This window comes from Aythya ferina (assembly GCF_964211825.1).
Source record: "Aythya ferina genome assembly, chromosome: 5".
Classification (NCBI taxonomy): Eukaryota; Metazoa; Chordata; class Aves; order Anseriformes; family Anatidae; genus Aythya; species Aythya ferina.
This window is the reverse complement of record NC_140301.1, coordinates 3,138,427-3,154,360: the sequence shown is the minus strand read 5'-3', so window position 1 is coordinate 3,154,360 and position 15,934 is coordinate 3,138,427. Positions and strand designations below refer to the sequence as shown.

Genomic DNA, 15,934 nt, shown 5'->3' with positions numbered 1-15,934 from the left:
ATGGCAGTACTGTCTAGGGAGGAAAGGGAAAGGTTAAAAATCCACGTGCAAATGCTTTCAAGTCTCTGCCAACAGTTTCGAAAGGACACAGGCTATCTGCCATCTCCCTTTTGCCAGTGTATTCATGGAACATAAAGCATCATTAAGAAAGCTCATGACTTGTATATTTGTTGGTCTATTCAGTGAGATCTGAATAGATCTGGTCTCCCTGGTCCAGAAGGCAATGGGATTTTCATCCCTAAGAACAACTTCCTCCAGAAGAAATGAAACACTGGCATGATAATTTTAAAATATTACGCACACAGTTTCTACGCAGTATCCCCTGTAGACTTCTGAATAACTTTTTATCATCGCCCCAAAAAAAACAAATTCACATAAGACTCCTGATCTGATTTTCTGATGCTGCACTGATAGGGACTCCCTTAAGTGCTTTAGCATATATCTTGCTTACTGCTTTACTTACTACATTTCAGTGCAGTAAAAGCACTAGGAAGACATGAGAAAAGTTTTCAAAACCACACTATTCTAAAAATTCCCTGAAAAAAAGAAAAATATATGTAACAGGTTAGTTCAAGCCTTTGTATTACTGTGTACACTAATGTAAAAAGAGAAACCATCCATGATTAAATAAATAAGGACTGCAGTGTTAGACTAAGTAGTTTTTTTACTGTAGCAGAACACAGTTGCATTAAACATGCTTTCAGCCTAACCTGCCAATTACAAACCTCTGCTTTTTAAAAGACTTTTTTCCTTTCATTTTTAAATTATTTTCCAGTGTTTTTAGAAAACATTAACCTTGATAACAGGAAAAAGTATTTTTAATGATAACATGATTTCCACATAGAAAAGAACAAAGCATTAAAAGTGCCATGAGAATTAAATTGCACTGGGAATTAGTTAGCCAGGCTATGTTCCTGCTGCTTTTACCTAGTAACAAAGCAAACTTGATCTGAAGCTGCATGAAAGAAAATGCAGTCTCATTTTTCCCTCACTTTTCCCCTCAAAAACTGTTTTTTTTGTTGTTTTTTTTTTTTTGTTTGTTTGTTTTGTGTTTTTTTTTTTTTTTTTTTTTTTTTTCCCCCTATGCATATAGAAGAGATACATTAACAGAACATTAACAGAATTTCCAACTGGAAAAAAGTGAACTGCTTGACTGACAAGTGCACTTCGAGTACATAATTCTTCTTCCTTGAACTGACATCTAATATTAAAATGAAACAAAATAGCCAGCTGCAGAATTGCTGTGGGAAAACGCCCCATCTTCAGCTTCTGCCACAAACTGAGGAAGCCTGAAAAAAGTGTCCAAAAGTAGGTCCATTTTTTCAGTTCTGTCTCTTGATCTTATCAGAAGCTGTTACAAACCACTCATGAACTACTCTTCTCTCACATCTGTAGACCACTGTGGTTGCAAGAATATTTCTGCAACCCTGCTAAAGAGATTTCAAACATACATACTCTGATCCACCTCCCTGAGGTCGCTTCTGAACAGGACAAGGAAGGGGGCACATCACACGTCTCAGAGCATCACAAATCAGCACTCCACCAATGCTCCTGACAGAGATGATGAGCAACAATGAAGTCAAAGCCTGTATTCAAGCTTTGCCCAATTCCAGGGTCATTTTAATCAGTGCTCTGACGTGTTCCCACTGCCGATGTCTCTGTTCCTGATAACAGCAAGCATCCTCCCGTCTCCCATGGCCCAGTTCAGGGCTGAGCTGCCCAAGCTCTCTCTCAAACACACCTCCAACCTCACTGGGTAAATAACAGCTTTGTATTCTTTTCTGAACCAGAGGTAGCTTTGTGCTGCCGGGAACCGACTTTATGAAAATTTGTGAACTGCACAGCTCAAGCTGTTTCTGCTTTAAAGGAGTACAATACTTGCGAATGGATTTCACATCAGTCATTCAGTTTCCCCAGTTGCTTGACTGAAGCTGATTTGTATTGTTTTCTAAACCTCAATGGCAAAAAGAAAAATAAAAGGAAAAAAAAAAAAGTGGCTTATCATTGCATCTCCAATAATTTAATATATTGCTTACTCTTAGCAGAATTTGATGAAATAGTGATTCATCCCATTCTCAAGCTCTCTATCAAAGTTATTAAAACTCGTCTCCCTTTTAAAGCAAAAATAAATGCTTTCTATGGGTTGTGTTTCACAAATTCAAGAGCTTACAAGATTCACACCAGTATTTCCAAGTGGCAGGAGGAGGCACCCCAGCAGCTGAGGCACTTCAGCACCTTGTTGCCGCAAGCCATGCACAGCGGCAGAGACAAGATCCTGGCCCTGCCAGGACTCCCCAGGAGCACACAGCTGCACTCACACCCCTGGCCCTTTGATGCTCTAACACAGTCCACACGGGTGACTCATGGAGTTTTGGTGAACATGGCAGTGCTGACTTGAGGCAGCAGCAAATCCACCAGCATATTTTCCCACACCACATCATTGTAACTCAAACTGCAATGGCATCCAGACATCCCGCTAAACTTTCTGTTAAGCAGGGATGTGCACATCATCTGCCCAGAAATTTTATCCAAGTACAAGGAGTTGTTCAGGTGAACATAATATCCATGGCTAATGTTTTATGGAGACTCCTTTAAACCATTTGATGAACTTGGTAGAGGTTGCCCAGGTAGAGAGAGCCTTTCACCCATACTTTTTTTTTTACATGAAAGGGAAAGAAGCAGTTTTTCTATCACTCAAGCAACACCACACACATGCTTAGTAAACAAAAGAAAAGGAGATGTGAGAATACGTTATTATAATTATGCTAAGACAATGGCAATCACACAGTAAGCATTGAGAAAACTGTACACACAGGAGTTTCAAATAAGACCAAAGCCTTGTTGTTTTGGAACAACGCAGAGAGTCTCACACTTTGAAGAACTCACTACATAAATAAGTTATGGAGAAAAAAAATAGAGAGGAAAAAGTAATGTTTGCACCATTTTAGGATGGCTGAAACACACAGACTGCCTGGGGGCACACAAAGTTCCTGTAGCATGCCCGGGAGCTGAAGATGCATCCTTTGATTTTCAAGTTACTGTTTTCTTCACAGCGCTCTCCACTCAGAAAACTCAAGACATGTAAGAAATATCCTAAGTTCTAAATTGATATTCACGTGTAAAAAAAGGTAAATACTAAAAAATACACTTCATTTACCTTACTGTTTATAATAATATTTTTCCTGTGGTAAGATCAGGGCTCTATCGTGGTGGCCACAGTTATCTCCATCCACACTCTCAGTCACAGTATGGAGACTACTTGCCCAAGGCATCGAGCCTGGCTCTGGACACAGCTCTTGTGCATAAGTCACAAGATCCCTCATTTGGCAGTACAGGCAGGCTGGTTTGCATCTGGGTAAACGTCCTGACAAGAAACATGGACAGTGTCTAGAGTTTAACACAGGGCTGAAACTCACTGTGTGTTTGGTCTTTGTGTGTTTTGGCTATGTGTTTTTTTTTTTGTTTTGTTTTTCTGATTTATTAGGGGTGAAGAGTTACAATAGCAGAAGCACTAAAACGTTATGAGGCTAAAATCATTCTTGCACACCAGGTAACATCAAGCAAAAAGCTTGGTTAGCAAAAGGTTCTACAGCTGCATCCACAAACCAATCTTCCTATATGACAACCAACTACTGCATTGGCATTGCCTCTACTATGACGACACTTCTCCCTGTACAGACAGGTTTTTCTCCTGATATGAGATCACCTTCAAAATGAAAAAAAATTACCATGGAAAGAAAGAGAATAAGCACTCCCAAGACAAGCCAGCAGAGTGAACAACTGACACCCACATTCAAGTGTCAACAGCAGCAGAGTATCAGCTAAACCTAATGCCAGACACATGTCCAATTCTTTTTATTTAAGAACTTTCAAGGTCTGAGTTCCTAAGGCAAAATATTTCTTAATCTTCTGCCCAGGCCACAGCCACATAATTCCTTCTTCAAAAGAAACGAAGTATCTCTGTTGGGTTTATTAATATGTATAAGAATTAATTTTACTTAGGAAAAAAAAAAAATTGCTGTAAAACTGGGTGAATTTGGCTTAACTAGGACTGAATCACCTGTGACAGCCCAAAGCAAGAAGCAAGCACCAGGTATGTGCTGTGTCAGACGGCGAGCACCTGCCCCCGTTACAGAGCTGCTGACAGCTACAGCAAAGCCGAGGCCCTGGGGAAGCCGGGGGGGGCATCAGCCTGAGGAGCCTTCCCCCTGCATTTCAGTGATTTTACCTATAAGAGCAGCAAATAATCTCGGATTCATGACAAACTTGGGCATAACTTTACCCCGTGGGATCACTTGGTTGGGAAATACAAGGCAGCATTTTGTGTGATAATTTAAAGAACTAGAAACAATTAAGCAGAAACGCTCTGTAGCTACCTCTGGAGAGGTATTAGTCTGGGTAGTCATTTGGATTACGTGGTGTATCTCCATCGCCTTCACTGGAGATAAGCCAGCTCCCACCAATTCAAATTAAAACCCATTAAATTAAATTCTGAAGAAGGTCTGAGCCGCAAAGCCAGTACAAGCAAATCTCAGCGTGCATTAGACTAACGGAGCTGACAAATCATTGGTGACAGCTGAAATGGCCTCACACACTGCTGGGAGATAAAAACCAAAGCCTATACTTAGAGGTTTGTGGGTATCCAGCTCAGTTATTTCCTGCTCTTTCCAGGCAGAAAGAGAGATGCAACTCAGAGATCAAAGATACCCTACTGGAAATCTGATTGCTATTGTGCACAGAAGTCACCGCTTCAAAGATATCAGGAAACTAAAGCAGACAGAATGAACTGAAAATAAAGCTTTGTGGATCAGCATCAGGCCAGATTTCAGTTTTACTCACACGAGAGTAATTAGATTAAAAGATCCAACAAAAAGTATTTAGAAAGGGGTACTTCTATGAATGTTTTAAGACTAAGAACTTGCAACTTTGTGCTCACAGCAATTTGCAGATGTAATCCTGTGCTAGTACAAATGTCAGATGCCTTGCTCCATGACCCGTGGACATCAGCACCTACACTTTATCAGGTCATTAAATCACAATTGCCCAGCTGGAGAGGATTCTCCAATTCAGCAAGGATCATACTGCTCCTGTGCAGGTTGGGTGGAGAGACAGCAGCCCACATCACAAATCCAACTCGTGCTGAAACTAACCTGATTCTAGTGACGTAGCTGTCCCAGACTAATAGCCACATAGTCCTTTCACACAACTGGAACAAAGACTGGCTTCTGCTTTGGCTATATTCCCAAATCAAGGCCAGTGACATTCAACTAAAAAGATGTTTGTTCAAGCTGATTATGGCAGTCTTTTTATATATACACTACTAAAATCACCACAATAATTTATTCAAAAAAAAACCCTTTCCAAAGTAAAAATGCATCTTAATATTTATTCTGTTTCTCATTCAGACCCAGCTTGTATCAGGGAAACACCATCTAGCAGGAACACAGTGTTTCTATTTCCAGTTAGTTTTGTTATTTTTTTTTTTCTCTTTTTTTCCTGTCAGACTAAACAGACTACAAGTTTGAAACCTATATTTTGCTGAGCAGAGCATGAACTCATAAACATAAGTGTAGGCCTGTTTTAATACCATATAGTACTGGTGTGGCTTTTAAGCCAATAGAGCTGGTGGTGCCATTTCTACATTTAACTTTGCACTGGAGCAACCACAAGATCAGGACAAACACTTTATGAATGAATTTATGAATTCAAATAAAAATTCTGCATAGATCACAAAGTCAACTCCAGACAAATATTATTTGTTAAGAAAAGCAAGCCATTGTAGGGAGATACAAACACCGTTATGCCTTTTCTTTAGCTTTTGTTCTTTTAAGGTTTCCTCAGAGTTGTAGTGATCCTCTTAAGTACGGTACAGTCAAAGAAGACATCTGGTGCAAAACAGTCACGCACCAGTTGCACACTATGAGCTCCTTTGTCTCCCATCGAAGAGGTAATAAGATTTCATAGAGCTGCTTCTTATCGGAATTGCTAAGTCACTTTCAGCTACACATAAGGTGCTTTCCTAACCTCCTGCTCCTTGCCTTTCACATCAGTGACTCACAAGGAAGGATTAAAGCTGTGTCTTTGGAGTTCACTCAGAGCTACAGTTCTAGTCTCATTCGGTAAATTTAACAATTGTTTCACAAATGCTCTGGTATTTGCTTCATATAAAGGACTTTTGTTCCAGATGACATTAGAATGTTCCCGCTAGGCTGGGCCAAAGAGCATCCCTAGTCCTGGCTCTGTTACTGCCCAAGACCATTACAGGTGCCTGGAGAAGGAAGTAAAAATAAGATGAGCTGCAGTGCTACTCAGCCAGCCTAACGCTAAAGACTTGTTGCCTCGCAGATTTTGCTGCTGTGGATAAAAGACTTTGGTAGTTTTCTTCCATGAATTCGTGTAACCACAACCTCCTGCAGCAATCAGCTTCATTGATAAAAGACATGCTGAACGGAAGGACCTTCTTTTCAACCTGACCCTTTCTGGTTTATTTAATGCCTATTAATTTTTAAATTGAAAAAGATTTTTTCCCTATTCACCATCTCTGTTCCACCCATTATTTCAAAGTCCTCTATTACCACTTCTTCCCCTCCTCTCCAATGTGAAGGTCACCAGTCAATCTACTCTTGCCTCCCAGTGAAGACATTCCATAACTTCAACGAGATGGCAACCACTGTAACACACCTTGCATCTTGCAGCAACACACTGCACCAAAACTAGGACTGACAAGAAAATAACACTAAAAAGATGCCTTAGCCACCAGGGGACAAATACACCTGTGTTATGCCGGTATCAGCCCTTACTGAAATTCTACCTCCAGAAATTATACAGAAAGCACATTTGCAGTGTTCCAAATCTCTAGTCAAATCCTGTACTAAAGGGAGACAATGACTGTGCAGTTTAAGTGGATCTTTGAACGTGTTTTGCAATAAATACTGCAAGCCTTTAACTTTTATTATACCAGCACTTACTCCACTGATTTACAGTCTGACTAAAATGAAGAAACCCCACGGCTGACTCAAATATCTTCTTACAGGTTTCACAAAGACAGGTGAAGAAGATCATATAAGGCAAAATAATGGATGGAGAACCGGTGCATGACAACCTATTCATCTCCTCACTTGTCATGAAACTCAAAGATTTTCCTCAGCTTCAGGTCCATGCTTGTACTTATAAAATCTTTTTTTCTGATAAATTCTAATCAAAACAGAAGGTGATGATAAGGAAAGACAGTTTATTTGACAGCTATTATCCAATAACTTAGTATCCTACGGTACTTTCTAAGCTATTAAGAATGGAAAAGATAAAAATAGAAGAGCAGGTCCAAGGTTTACTCAAGTCCAGATCCAAGTTCCCAGCACTGACCTGTCTGCACTGCTGGAAGGATGATTAATGACATGCGAATGCCGGATATCATTAGGGATCTGGTTTTAATATCCACATACGTGTATGCCTCTAGAAATTCCACTAGCCACCCCTTCTTTTCCCCATCCCCTTTTCCCCACCCCCTATGTTTTCTACAGTTTTGAACTAAGAGATACCAAGTACACAAACTAAAAAACGGGGAACTGTATGAGGATACCAAGCCCATTTCTGCTGAGCTTTACCACAGCTACTGTTGCATAACATGACTATCAAGAGACGCCAGGATGGATGCAGGTCATCTATTTCTTTAGTCAGCTGCATAATTTAAAAGTGAAAGAAGAACAGTACCTGGAGTAAAGGCAAAGGTAAATCAACCTAATGAAAGGTTTAGACCCTGAAAGGGTGTGTGACAACGCCACAAAGGAGGTCACCATCAGAGACTGCACCAAGGCGAGGGTTCTGCCTAAGGCAAATTATTAATTAAGGTGATTATTAATTCACCCCTACTTTGTAGGTGAACCTACAAAGACCTTTGTAGGTCAACCTGTCCCTTGGTAATCAGGATGATGCCATTTCATCCAGCTCAGGAAAATTGCCCGGACCTATTGTAATTCAACACTATGTGCAGACAAGAGGGAAGGTGTGAGAGAGAGCTGAAAGAGAAATGGGTGAGTAGGCACAGAAAACAACATAAAGACAGCCATATGTGCATACAATATGTAACGTTGACCAAAACTGCGAGCAAAGCCAGAGTGTTTAAACACAAAACAGGGATGTGCCATGAAAAAGAGATTTTCCTTTAATAAAAACAAAACAAAACAAAAAGTTGTTAAAGAAAATCCATTCCATTGCTTCCATCCTGAAAATCTCTGAATTTAATTTATATATATATATACACACATGTATATACATATTTATTGTTTGTGGTTGGAAAAGTTAAGAATACAATAGTGAGTGTGCCAAACCGAGCCAGGATTTGACATCACTTTCAAGTTGACCTGCAGCTCCCTGCTAAGATCAAAGCCAGCTCTCTTTGATCTCTCTCGCCAAACTTCTCCATCTATGCTGGTTATTCTACTTGACAGCTGCCAAGATGGGGAAATTTTGCCTCCGACATTTCATTTTCAAGTGAGTAAATCAATCTGTAACTTTGCGGTCTACTCACCTGAATCACAGTTTTTCCTAATTTATTTGAAACTGCAAAGCTCTCCTAGTACACCCCTCCTGTGCACATACAGTACTCCTGGCAGCTGGGTTTAACCTTGGTGCAGCTTGCCAGGTGTGCCACCCTCACTGAAATCGGGCTGGAACTGCTGCAGCTGTGCCTAGCCAAGGTGATTGGAGCATTTCATTTACACTGGTACAACTCACACTTCCATCCCGAAGTGTCCAATAGATAAATGAGACCTTTATTGCTTTTCCCCTCTACCACATTCATTCTGGATGCAAACCTGTTTTACTGAAGCCTACTTAATGCCTTACAAAGTTTTGAACTTCCTTAGGCAAACAGAAATGAGGCAGACATTATGTCTGAACAGAGTTTCAAAACAGAATAGGATGTTATACGTGTGCAGGAATCCCCTGGAGAGCTGCATAAAGTGCTACAGCAGGGACAAAGGTACACATCAACATTTTGTGCTTTTGAAGAAAGACGCTGAATAGTGTGTTCTGCTTTCTGCTCACTTTGCTAAGGTGGCACACTCACTCTAGCACTTTACTCCTGTGTCCAAATGGTTAATTCACACAGGTTCTTTAATGAGATGGCTGTTTAAACTTTCCTAGTCAAAGCATACCAAGGCTGTCCTAGTGGGACTGCAGATAAAAGTAAGAGTTTTGTAACTGTCAGTCCCAGACCAAGAGGAGCTGGTGGGCTTGTCCTCTGTGAAGGCCACAAGCTGAACAAGTCAGCATTATTTTGTAAGGGCTGTGGCCGAGAACAAGACTCCTTCTGACAAGGATACATGAACTTGTTGATTGTATATGAGTTGTTTGCTTGCATCCCAGAGCAATATTGCAAAGCAGAGCTGCCTAAAGGAAACTTCTTGTCCTCAAAACACTGTCTTTCATCATTGTAAAATAAAAGACAAGGGAGCATCAACTGACTTTACACTCTTTGCCATGTCATATTACTAATTCATGAGTGAAAGGTATCTGTATTTAACAGGTATCTGTGTCACTGTGTGCAATCACATCACAGCCTTCTGCAAACCCACTGTCTTTTCTGGTCTAGCCTTAAACAGACTGATACCCTCAAGGTTGCCAGGTTTAGGGACTTAAGGTGTCCTTGGCTACAGTACTGAGTTTGGGGAAAAATGCCATATGATAATGGGAAGGGCCACTTGCTTTCCCCTAGGTGTGAATAATACAGTTGATCTACTTCCTCTGTAGATGACTTAATGCTGCAGAGAGGAGCACAAATAAGAGGAAAAAAAAAAAAAAAAAAAAAAAAAAAGGTCCCCATATTTTACCTTCAGCCCTTTCACACTTGCTGCCAGACCTGCAATGGGAGTCAATCTCTTCCCACAGTGTCTATCAGTACAGATTAAATAGAGCAAATGTGACACAAACTGATACAAAATACAAACTGGTGACTGGCAATGGAGAAAAGCATGTAGTCATAAAATCCAGAAATTTAGCCCAAGCCTCCTGGGGCCTGCATGATGCCTTTAACACAGGTCCTTCCTTGCAATTGTTTTCATCACCAGTGAGCAGCAGCAGCTCAACAGAAACATGCCAGAAACAGATCTTCTCTTATACCTCAATCCCTCCACTTCCTACCAAAACCTTCTCCCAGCCCAACAAAGCTGTCAGAATAGCGTTTGCTTGTCTTTGAAAAAAACTTTGTTCCAAACAAACCTTTCTGAGTCTACAAAGCCTGCAGTTCACTTACCTATCCAGAGTGTCCTGAGGCACTTTACTCCCTCCAGCTCTGCTGTTGACATTGGCATTCTTGTTGGCAGTCATGGTCATTTCTGCTTTCTAGAAATCTGGATATCTGTGAGAAGAAAAGTCAATTAAGCTTTGACAAGCCCAAATGACAATTAATTGTTCAAGACTGCTGTAAGTACTACACTCTGTAAAACCAGAACTCCTGTCTATAAAATGCAATCAGATCTAGATATGGTCCTGAGAAACTAAACCCTACCTCTCTGCTGCTGTTGTTTCACATCCACATCCTATTCAAGTTTATCAGAGCCCAGTGCTATAGCAGGAGATAGTTTATGGACATTAGGCGCATGCTTCAGATTCTGACATGTCTGATGAACATAGCTTGATACTGAGTTCACAAAATATCACAGGCTTGGTGTGGTTCTTCCATCCATCAGTATACACTGAAAACTCACCAAGTGCACTCTGCAATACCTGCAAATAATGTAGTTATGACTGTCATTGCAGCCACACAAAAGCTTTTAAACAGGAGAAAACTTCACAATTTTAAAGTGTAGCTCTTTATATTATGGAAATATTTTTCAAACAGTGAAATAAATTCAATAATGAATAGGTTGAAAATAATTTTCAGATCTGCTTGTGACATGAAAATGTCTGCAAATGGTTTCTGGCTTATTCCCTCTATTAATCACAAGATTCTTCAAGTAAAACTGTCTTATGATGCTTTTAAGACCTCAGGTAATATAAAGAGTCATTACTGATTTCTAGCTCTATCCTAATAATACTAAGGCATGAGATTTGGTAGCAAACCAAAAGCTGTAAATTAAACTTCAGCCATGATGAAAACCCTATATATTCAGTCATGTGTTGTAGAATTCCCAGTACAAGGCAATACTAGTGTCTTCCTGACTTCACAAACTCCTGACTAATGGTTTTCTTCCAAAGAGAAATTAAAATGCTGCCAGAAGCACATAAATATTGTTTGCTCGTCTATATAGCTAGGAGACAAAAAGAATACCAGATGCATGGAAGAAAGCCTAAATGGAAATGGCAGGCAGTAGGGAGAAGTCCTTGCAAGTGAATTCCCACAACAGGTATAAAAACAGACACCTCAGATTGATTCTCAACAGTAAGGGGGGTTTGGAAGAAGAGGGGAAAAAAAAAAAAAAAAAAAAAAAAGACATTCTGGAAGAAATTTCTCCCAGACAAGTGCAGAGAGAAGGCAATTGGCAACTCTACCTTCTTGAGGTACCTCAAATGCATGGGAAAGGAAAGACAGTGGCGACCAAGAACCCAAAAGATGGGCCTTACCATTGTAATGCTGCTGAAAATCAGTTAAGAAACAACCCAGGACTGTGATAAATTGCCCATGCCCCACTACATCAATAGAAACGTTCTTAGCCTGAAGGGAGAATTTTACAATATGGATGCAGGCCAGGACGTGAAAGCGGTAACCTCTGCCACCATGACTCTCTGTGGACTGCATCCCACATTTCTCTTCTGTAGGGCACTGCGCATAGTGGCAATTTCCTCTGCCACTGTAATCACTTGAGAAATATTTTGCAGGAAGAGGGAGAAATACATTTTTATGTCATGAGTCCCTCAGGAGAGAAATGAGGGAGTACTACTCCACCTGATGCCACAAGAGCTGTTTATCAAGGGTTCTGTGGCTCTCCTGGCATGCTCTGTGGGTGATTTAAGATGTTCCTTAATTTGTAGGCTGAAATATGTACCACAATTTGAAGTACTGCCACCCAGGTTCTGACCAGAACTACCAATTTTTACAACCATTAATGGCATACTTAATGCAAAAATAAGGAGTACTACAAACTTGTTGTTTACCCAAACCCACAGTAAGTCCAGACAGCTTGAGAAGCCAACTGTAATGTGATGCTGGAAAGCAAGCTGGGCACTGACAACACACAAAATCCTTGTACAAACAGACCCATTGCAGTGAGGAGGACATTCTCTAAACCACTTAATTCCAAACAATTCTACCACAAATTAGGTCAGAAAAGCTCCTGTGGATTGCAGCTCCAAATGCAGAGTTAATCATGCTGACCACAGATTCCAGGTCTTCTTATCCTCCTCCCATTGTCCTGTGTGTATCAATCTTCCCGGACTGTGTGGAGGTTTGATTCTTTTTTCAGTTGGTAACTTTTTTATTTTATTATTTTTATGTACTGAAGCCCTCCAAATTTCCCCAGTGTTTCGGTGTTATTGTTACTGTTCTACTGTCAAGATAACAGGGCTGTAAAGAACTGCCTGTTCTGGTTGGAGAAGGACTTGCCTGGGAAAAGAAAGAAAAGCCTCTGCTGCTGGCCAAACTTTCTAGGACTGTACATTCCACAGGGAACCAACAGCTTTTTTTTTTTTTTTTTTTTTAAATGTTTTCCACTCACCAGTTCAATGCTTTTACTGTATTAAATCTAGATCATTTAATAGCAATCGAGGTAAGAAAAATAAGAGATGTGTGACACAAGGCAAATAACAGCATGCAGACATTGCATTCATTTTACAAGGTTTGCTTTTCTATTGAGGACCAGAAGAAGCTGAATAGACCTTCAAAAAGACAGGACACTGGCCCAGCACACACAAATGATATAAAACAGCAGCATAAAAAAGCACATTAAGAGTCAGTCATCTTCCACTTCTCTCACAATAAAAAATAATAATAAATGCACATGCATGTACATCAAGGTGTTTGTTTTTTATGGAAGCCTTACACTTCTCAAATTGCAGCTTCCCAACAGCTTGATAAAATCATTGTGGCCAATATATTTAAAAAAAAAAAAAAAAAAGGTTAACTCCACATTTCAAAGCTAACTTGAATGCCAAATAGGCCAAATCATTTTGCTTTTGGCAAAAGGGGAACTTGGTCCTAACAGGAGATTTCACAAGATACATCAAATTTAGTGATAATTTCCATGCAGTTGAGACTACGTTATATACAGTGAAGACTTTTATATGCAGTTTTTCTTTAATGTGTATTTTTCATGAATATTTTGCTGCAGGTGATGCTGGTATCACCCAGTATACACAAAGCAAATCTAAATATCCTAATAACTTGAAACAGAAAGTTATTTGAAAACTTGGCAGAAAACTAGTCAACAATTTACTGAAGTGCCTAGAAGCACAGTTAACAGAACTACTCAGTAATTTAAGGTCTTAAACAAATGAACAACAACAAAAACACCTAAAAATGAAAAGGGAGACAGAGGCAATAAATAAACAAACAAACAAACAAACAAACAAACTGCATTTTATAGTCATGTTATGCCAGGGCCTTTGAATGAACTTGACAGCCCTGTAAGTTTATATGAATCATTCTATGGTGAGAATCACATCCCACAGGCTTATGTGAGAGCGTTCTCCAGCACAATATTTGCACATTATTCGGCATGAAGTAATGACAAAATCTCTCAAGAATTATGATATACTGTCAAAAACAAATCCAAAAATAGTCATGTCACACAGATTCTGCATTGCCCAGTCAACCAACTAGCTGTACTTGCCAAAAAATGCAGTATTCCGATTTATTTGTAAATATAAAGAATGACTCTGAAACCCTTACTTAGTCATCATTTGTACATCACTCCAGGAGCAGTCTCACTAGTTTCACCAGAACAGTGCTCAAAGTGGTATTTTAATAAGCCAGGATGGTGGAATCTGGACGTGCTCAATTATTAAATGCACTTCATCTAAAGCTTCCACAAAAGGTTTGATAGGAATAAAGAGGGGGAAAAAATTAGTGTGATGGCAACAATGAGATCTGCTCCTCAGCAGACAAAATTTCTTCTGACTGAAAACGGCTGCTGCAATGCAGACATTTTCAAACAGATTTTTATCATTGTAGTAGGTCCCCATGACAGAACATTCCCTATAGACCATGTTTCCCCTTCCTCTTCCAGAATGGTACAACTGAAAGCATGGCCTGGAGCCTTCTTAGGCATAGATGGGACACTAAAAATCATCAAGCTTTGTGCTAGTGCACCTTATGACATCACTGAATCCTTAATTCCACTAGTCTGTTAGCAAAGGAGGTGTTAATCCTAAACTCTCCCTGTACAGTTGGAAGTTGTCCTTCATTTCCTAAAGCATCCCAATACTTTGGAGGTACAGCTTGCAGCCCCACCGCAGCACAGCTGTTCCTCCACTCACTCCCATCCACAGATGGCTCAGGACTAGAGCTAAGCTTGGAGCAAAACCACGTGGAAATTCCCAGCAGTCAGGGGTGTTTTCTTGGTACAATTTGAGAGCCTGTGAGGTCCCAAGAAACCCTTCTACTTTCCTACACGCAATTTATCCACCAGTTCCTGCACTGCAAGAACTGATCCTCTCCTCTTCTTCTGTGTACCACTGATAACATTGGGACCAGTTACTCATGTCCAGGCTCAGTTGCCTTATCCATGTCTCAGATCACAACAGGTGTCTTAGAAAAAATACATTCATAATTTGAATGATTCCATCTTCTATTTTGTTAGTACAATGGGAGAAGAAGAGGATTTTTTGTGTAAAACTTCTTCAGTTCAACAGACATGCATGCTTTTTTGTTTGTTTGCCAAGTGTTTTTGTTAATACTCTGCTCAATCTCTCTTCTTATTCTTATGGTCTTATTCCCTACCTAGACTTAAAACAGATCCTCACGCTCCACTTTTTGCACTCATTGCTAAGGCAAATTTTCCATTAAGTACACAGTTCCAACAAAAACTCCTTCGAGTATGTTGCAGACCTTCAAAGCCAGTTTTCTGAGTGTGAGGAACATTAGCACTGTTTATCTGGCAGCTTAACGAAGAAGAGCCCAGATGCAGCTATTTATGTTTGAGCACTGAACTTGCCTGAGCAGAAGACAACATGTATGCGGATGCAGCCCTCTGAGCCAGGCATTTGCTGTGACCCAGGCTGCAGCGTAGAGCAGATGAAGTTAGGAAGGTGGCAAAGAAGAATACATATGCAGTGCTCCTGCTGACTTGAGAAGGGAGTCTTTGTGAGAGTAGGCTCCCGAGCTCCCTCTTTCCCCTAGCATTATCATTAATGAGGGTACAAACTCTACAAAAAACGCACATGTCCTTCATGAACTACTCCACTCTGAACATCTGTTGTTATTTTTGAGCAAGGTTTGTGGGCAACAGCTCACTGTATGTAAAGTCCTCATTGTCACGCTTGTTACAAGGACTACCTTCAATTTAACTGTCCTAGGCTAAACCAATTTGTACCGCAAGCAAGACAATTCTACCAGGCACGGTTTGGGTTCTTGAGATCTGCACGTGTTCTGAAGCTTGTTAAAGCAGCCTGCCTTTCTTCTTCAAGTTCCACTGCTGAGGAAGGCAAGGGGAAATATAATGGGTTTGGCCTGGCCCACCAGGTGCAGACCTGAGAGGAGGGCAGTAAGGGAGACATGTTGTGAGGGAAGAGAAATGAATGTTACTGGGAAAAGGGTGTTATGGACTACTAAAACCAACTCATGTTTTCAAAAACATACCCTGTGATAAAGATAAAAATCTCAAAAATACATTAATAATATCCAATTTGATCTACTTATTTTTCTCTTAACAGTATCTACAACTGAATGTCTTGATTTTTAAAAACATCTAATGACTAATATGTTTTTCTGATTGCTTTTAGGAAATCTTACTCACATTTCAAGGTGTTGTATAGCTAAACTTTTATTAAAGAGTTGCAG

General features: G+C 40.1%; 1 protein-coding gene across 7 annotated transcripts in view; it reads right to left on the bottom strand.

Moving 5' to 3' along the window:
* Positions 1-15,934, bottom strand: part of DENND2B (DENN domain containing 2B) — a 160,805-nt gene that overhangs the window by 74,992 nt on the left and 69,879 nt on the right. For all 7 annotated transcript variants that reach the window (XM_084521613.1, XM_084521611.1, XM_084521616.1 and 4 more), the window contains one exon: positions 10,253-10,357. In XM_084521613.1, coding sequence (XP_084377739.1) covers positions 10,253-10,332 — 80 coding nt within the window. In that variant the 5' untranslated portion in view covers positions 10,333-10,357. The remainder of the gene's footprint in view (positions 1-10,252; positions 10,358-15,934) is intronic.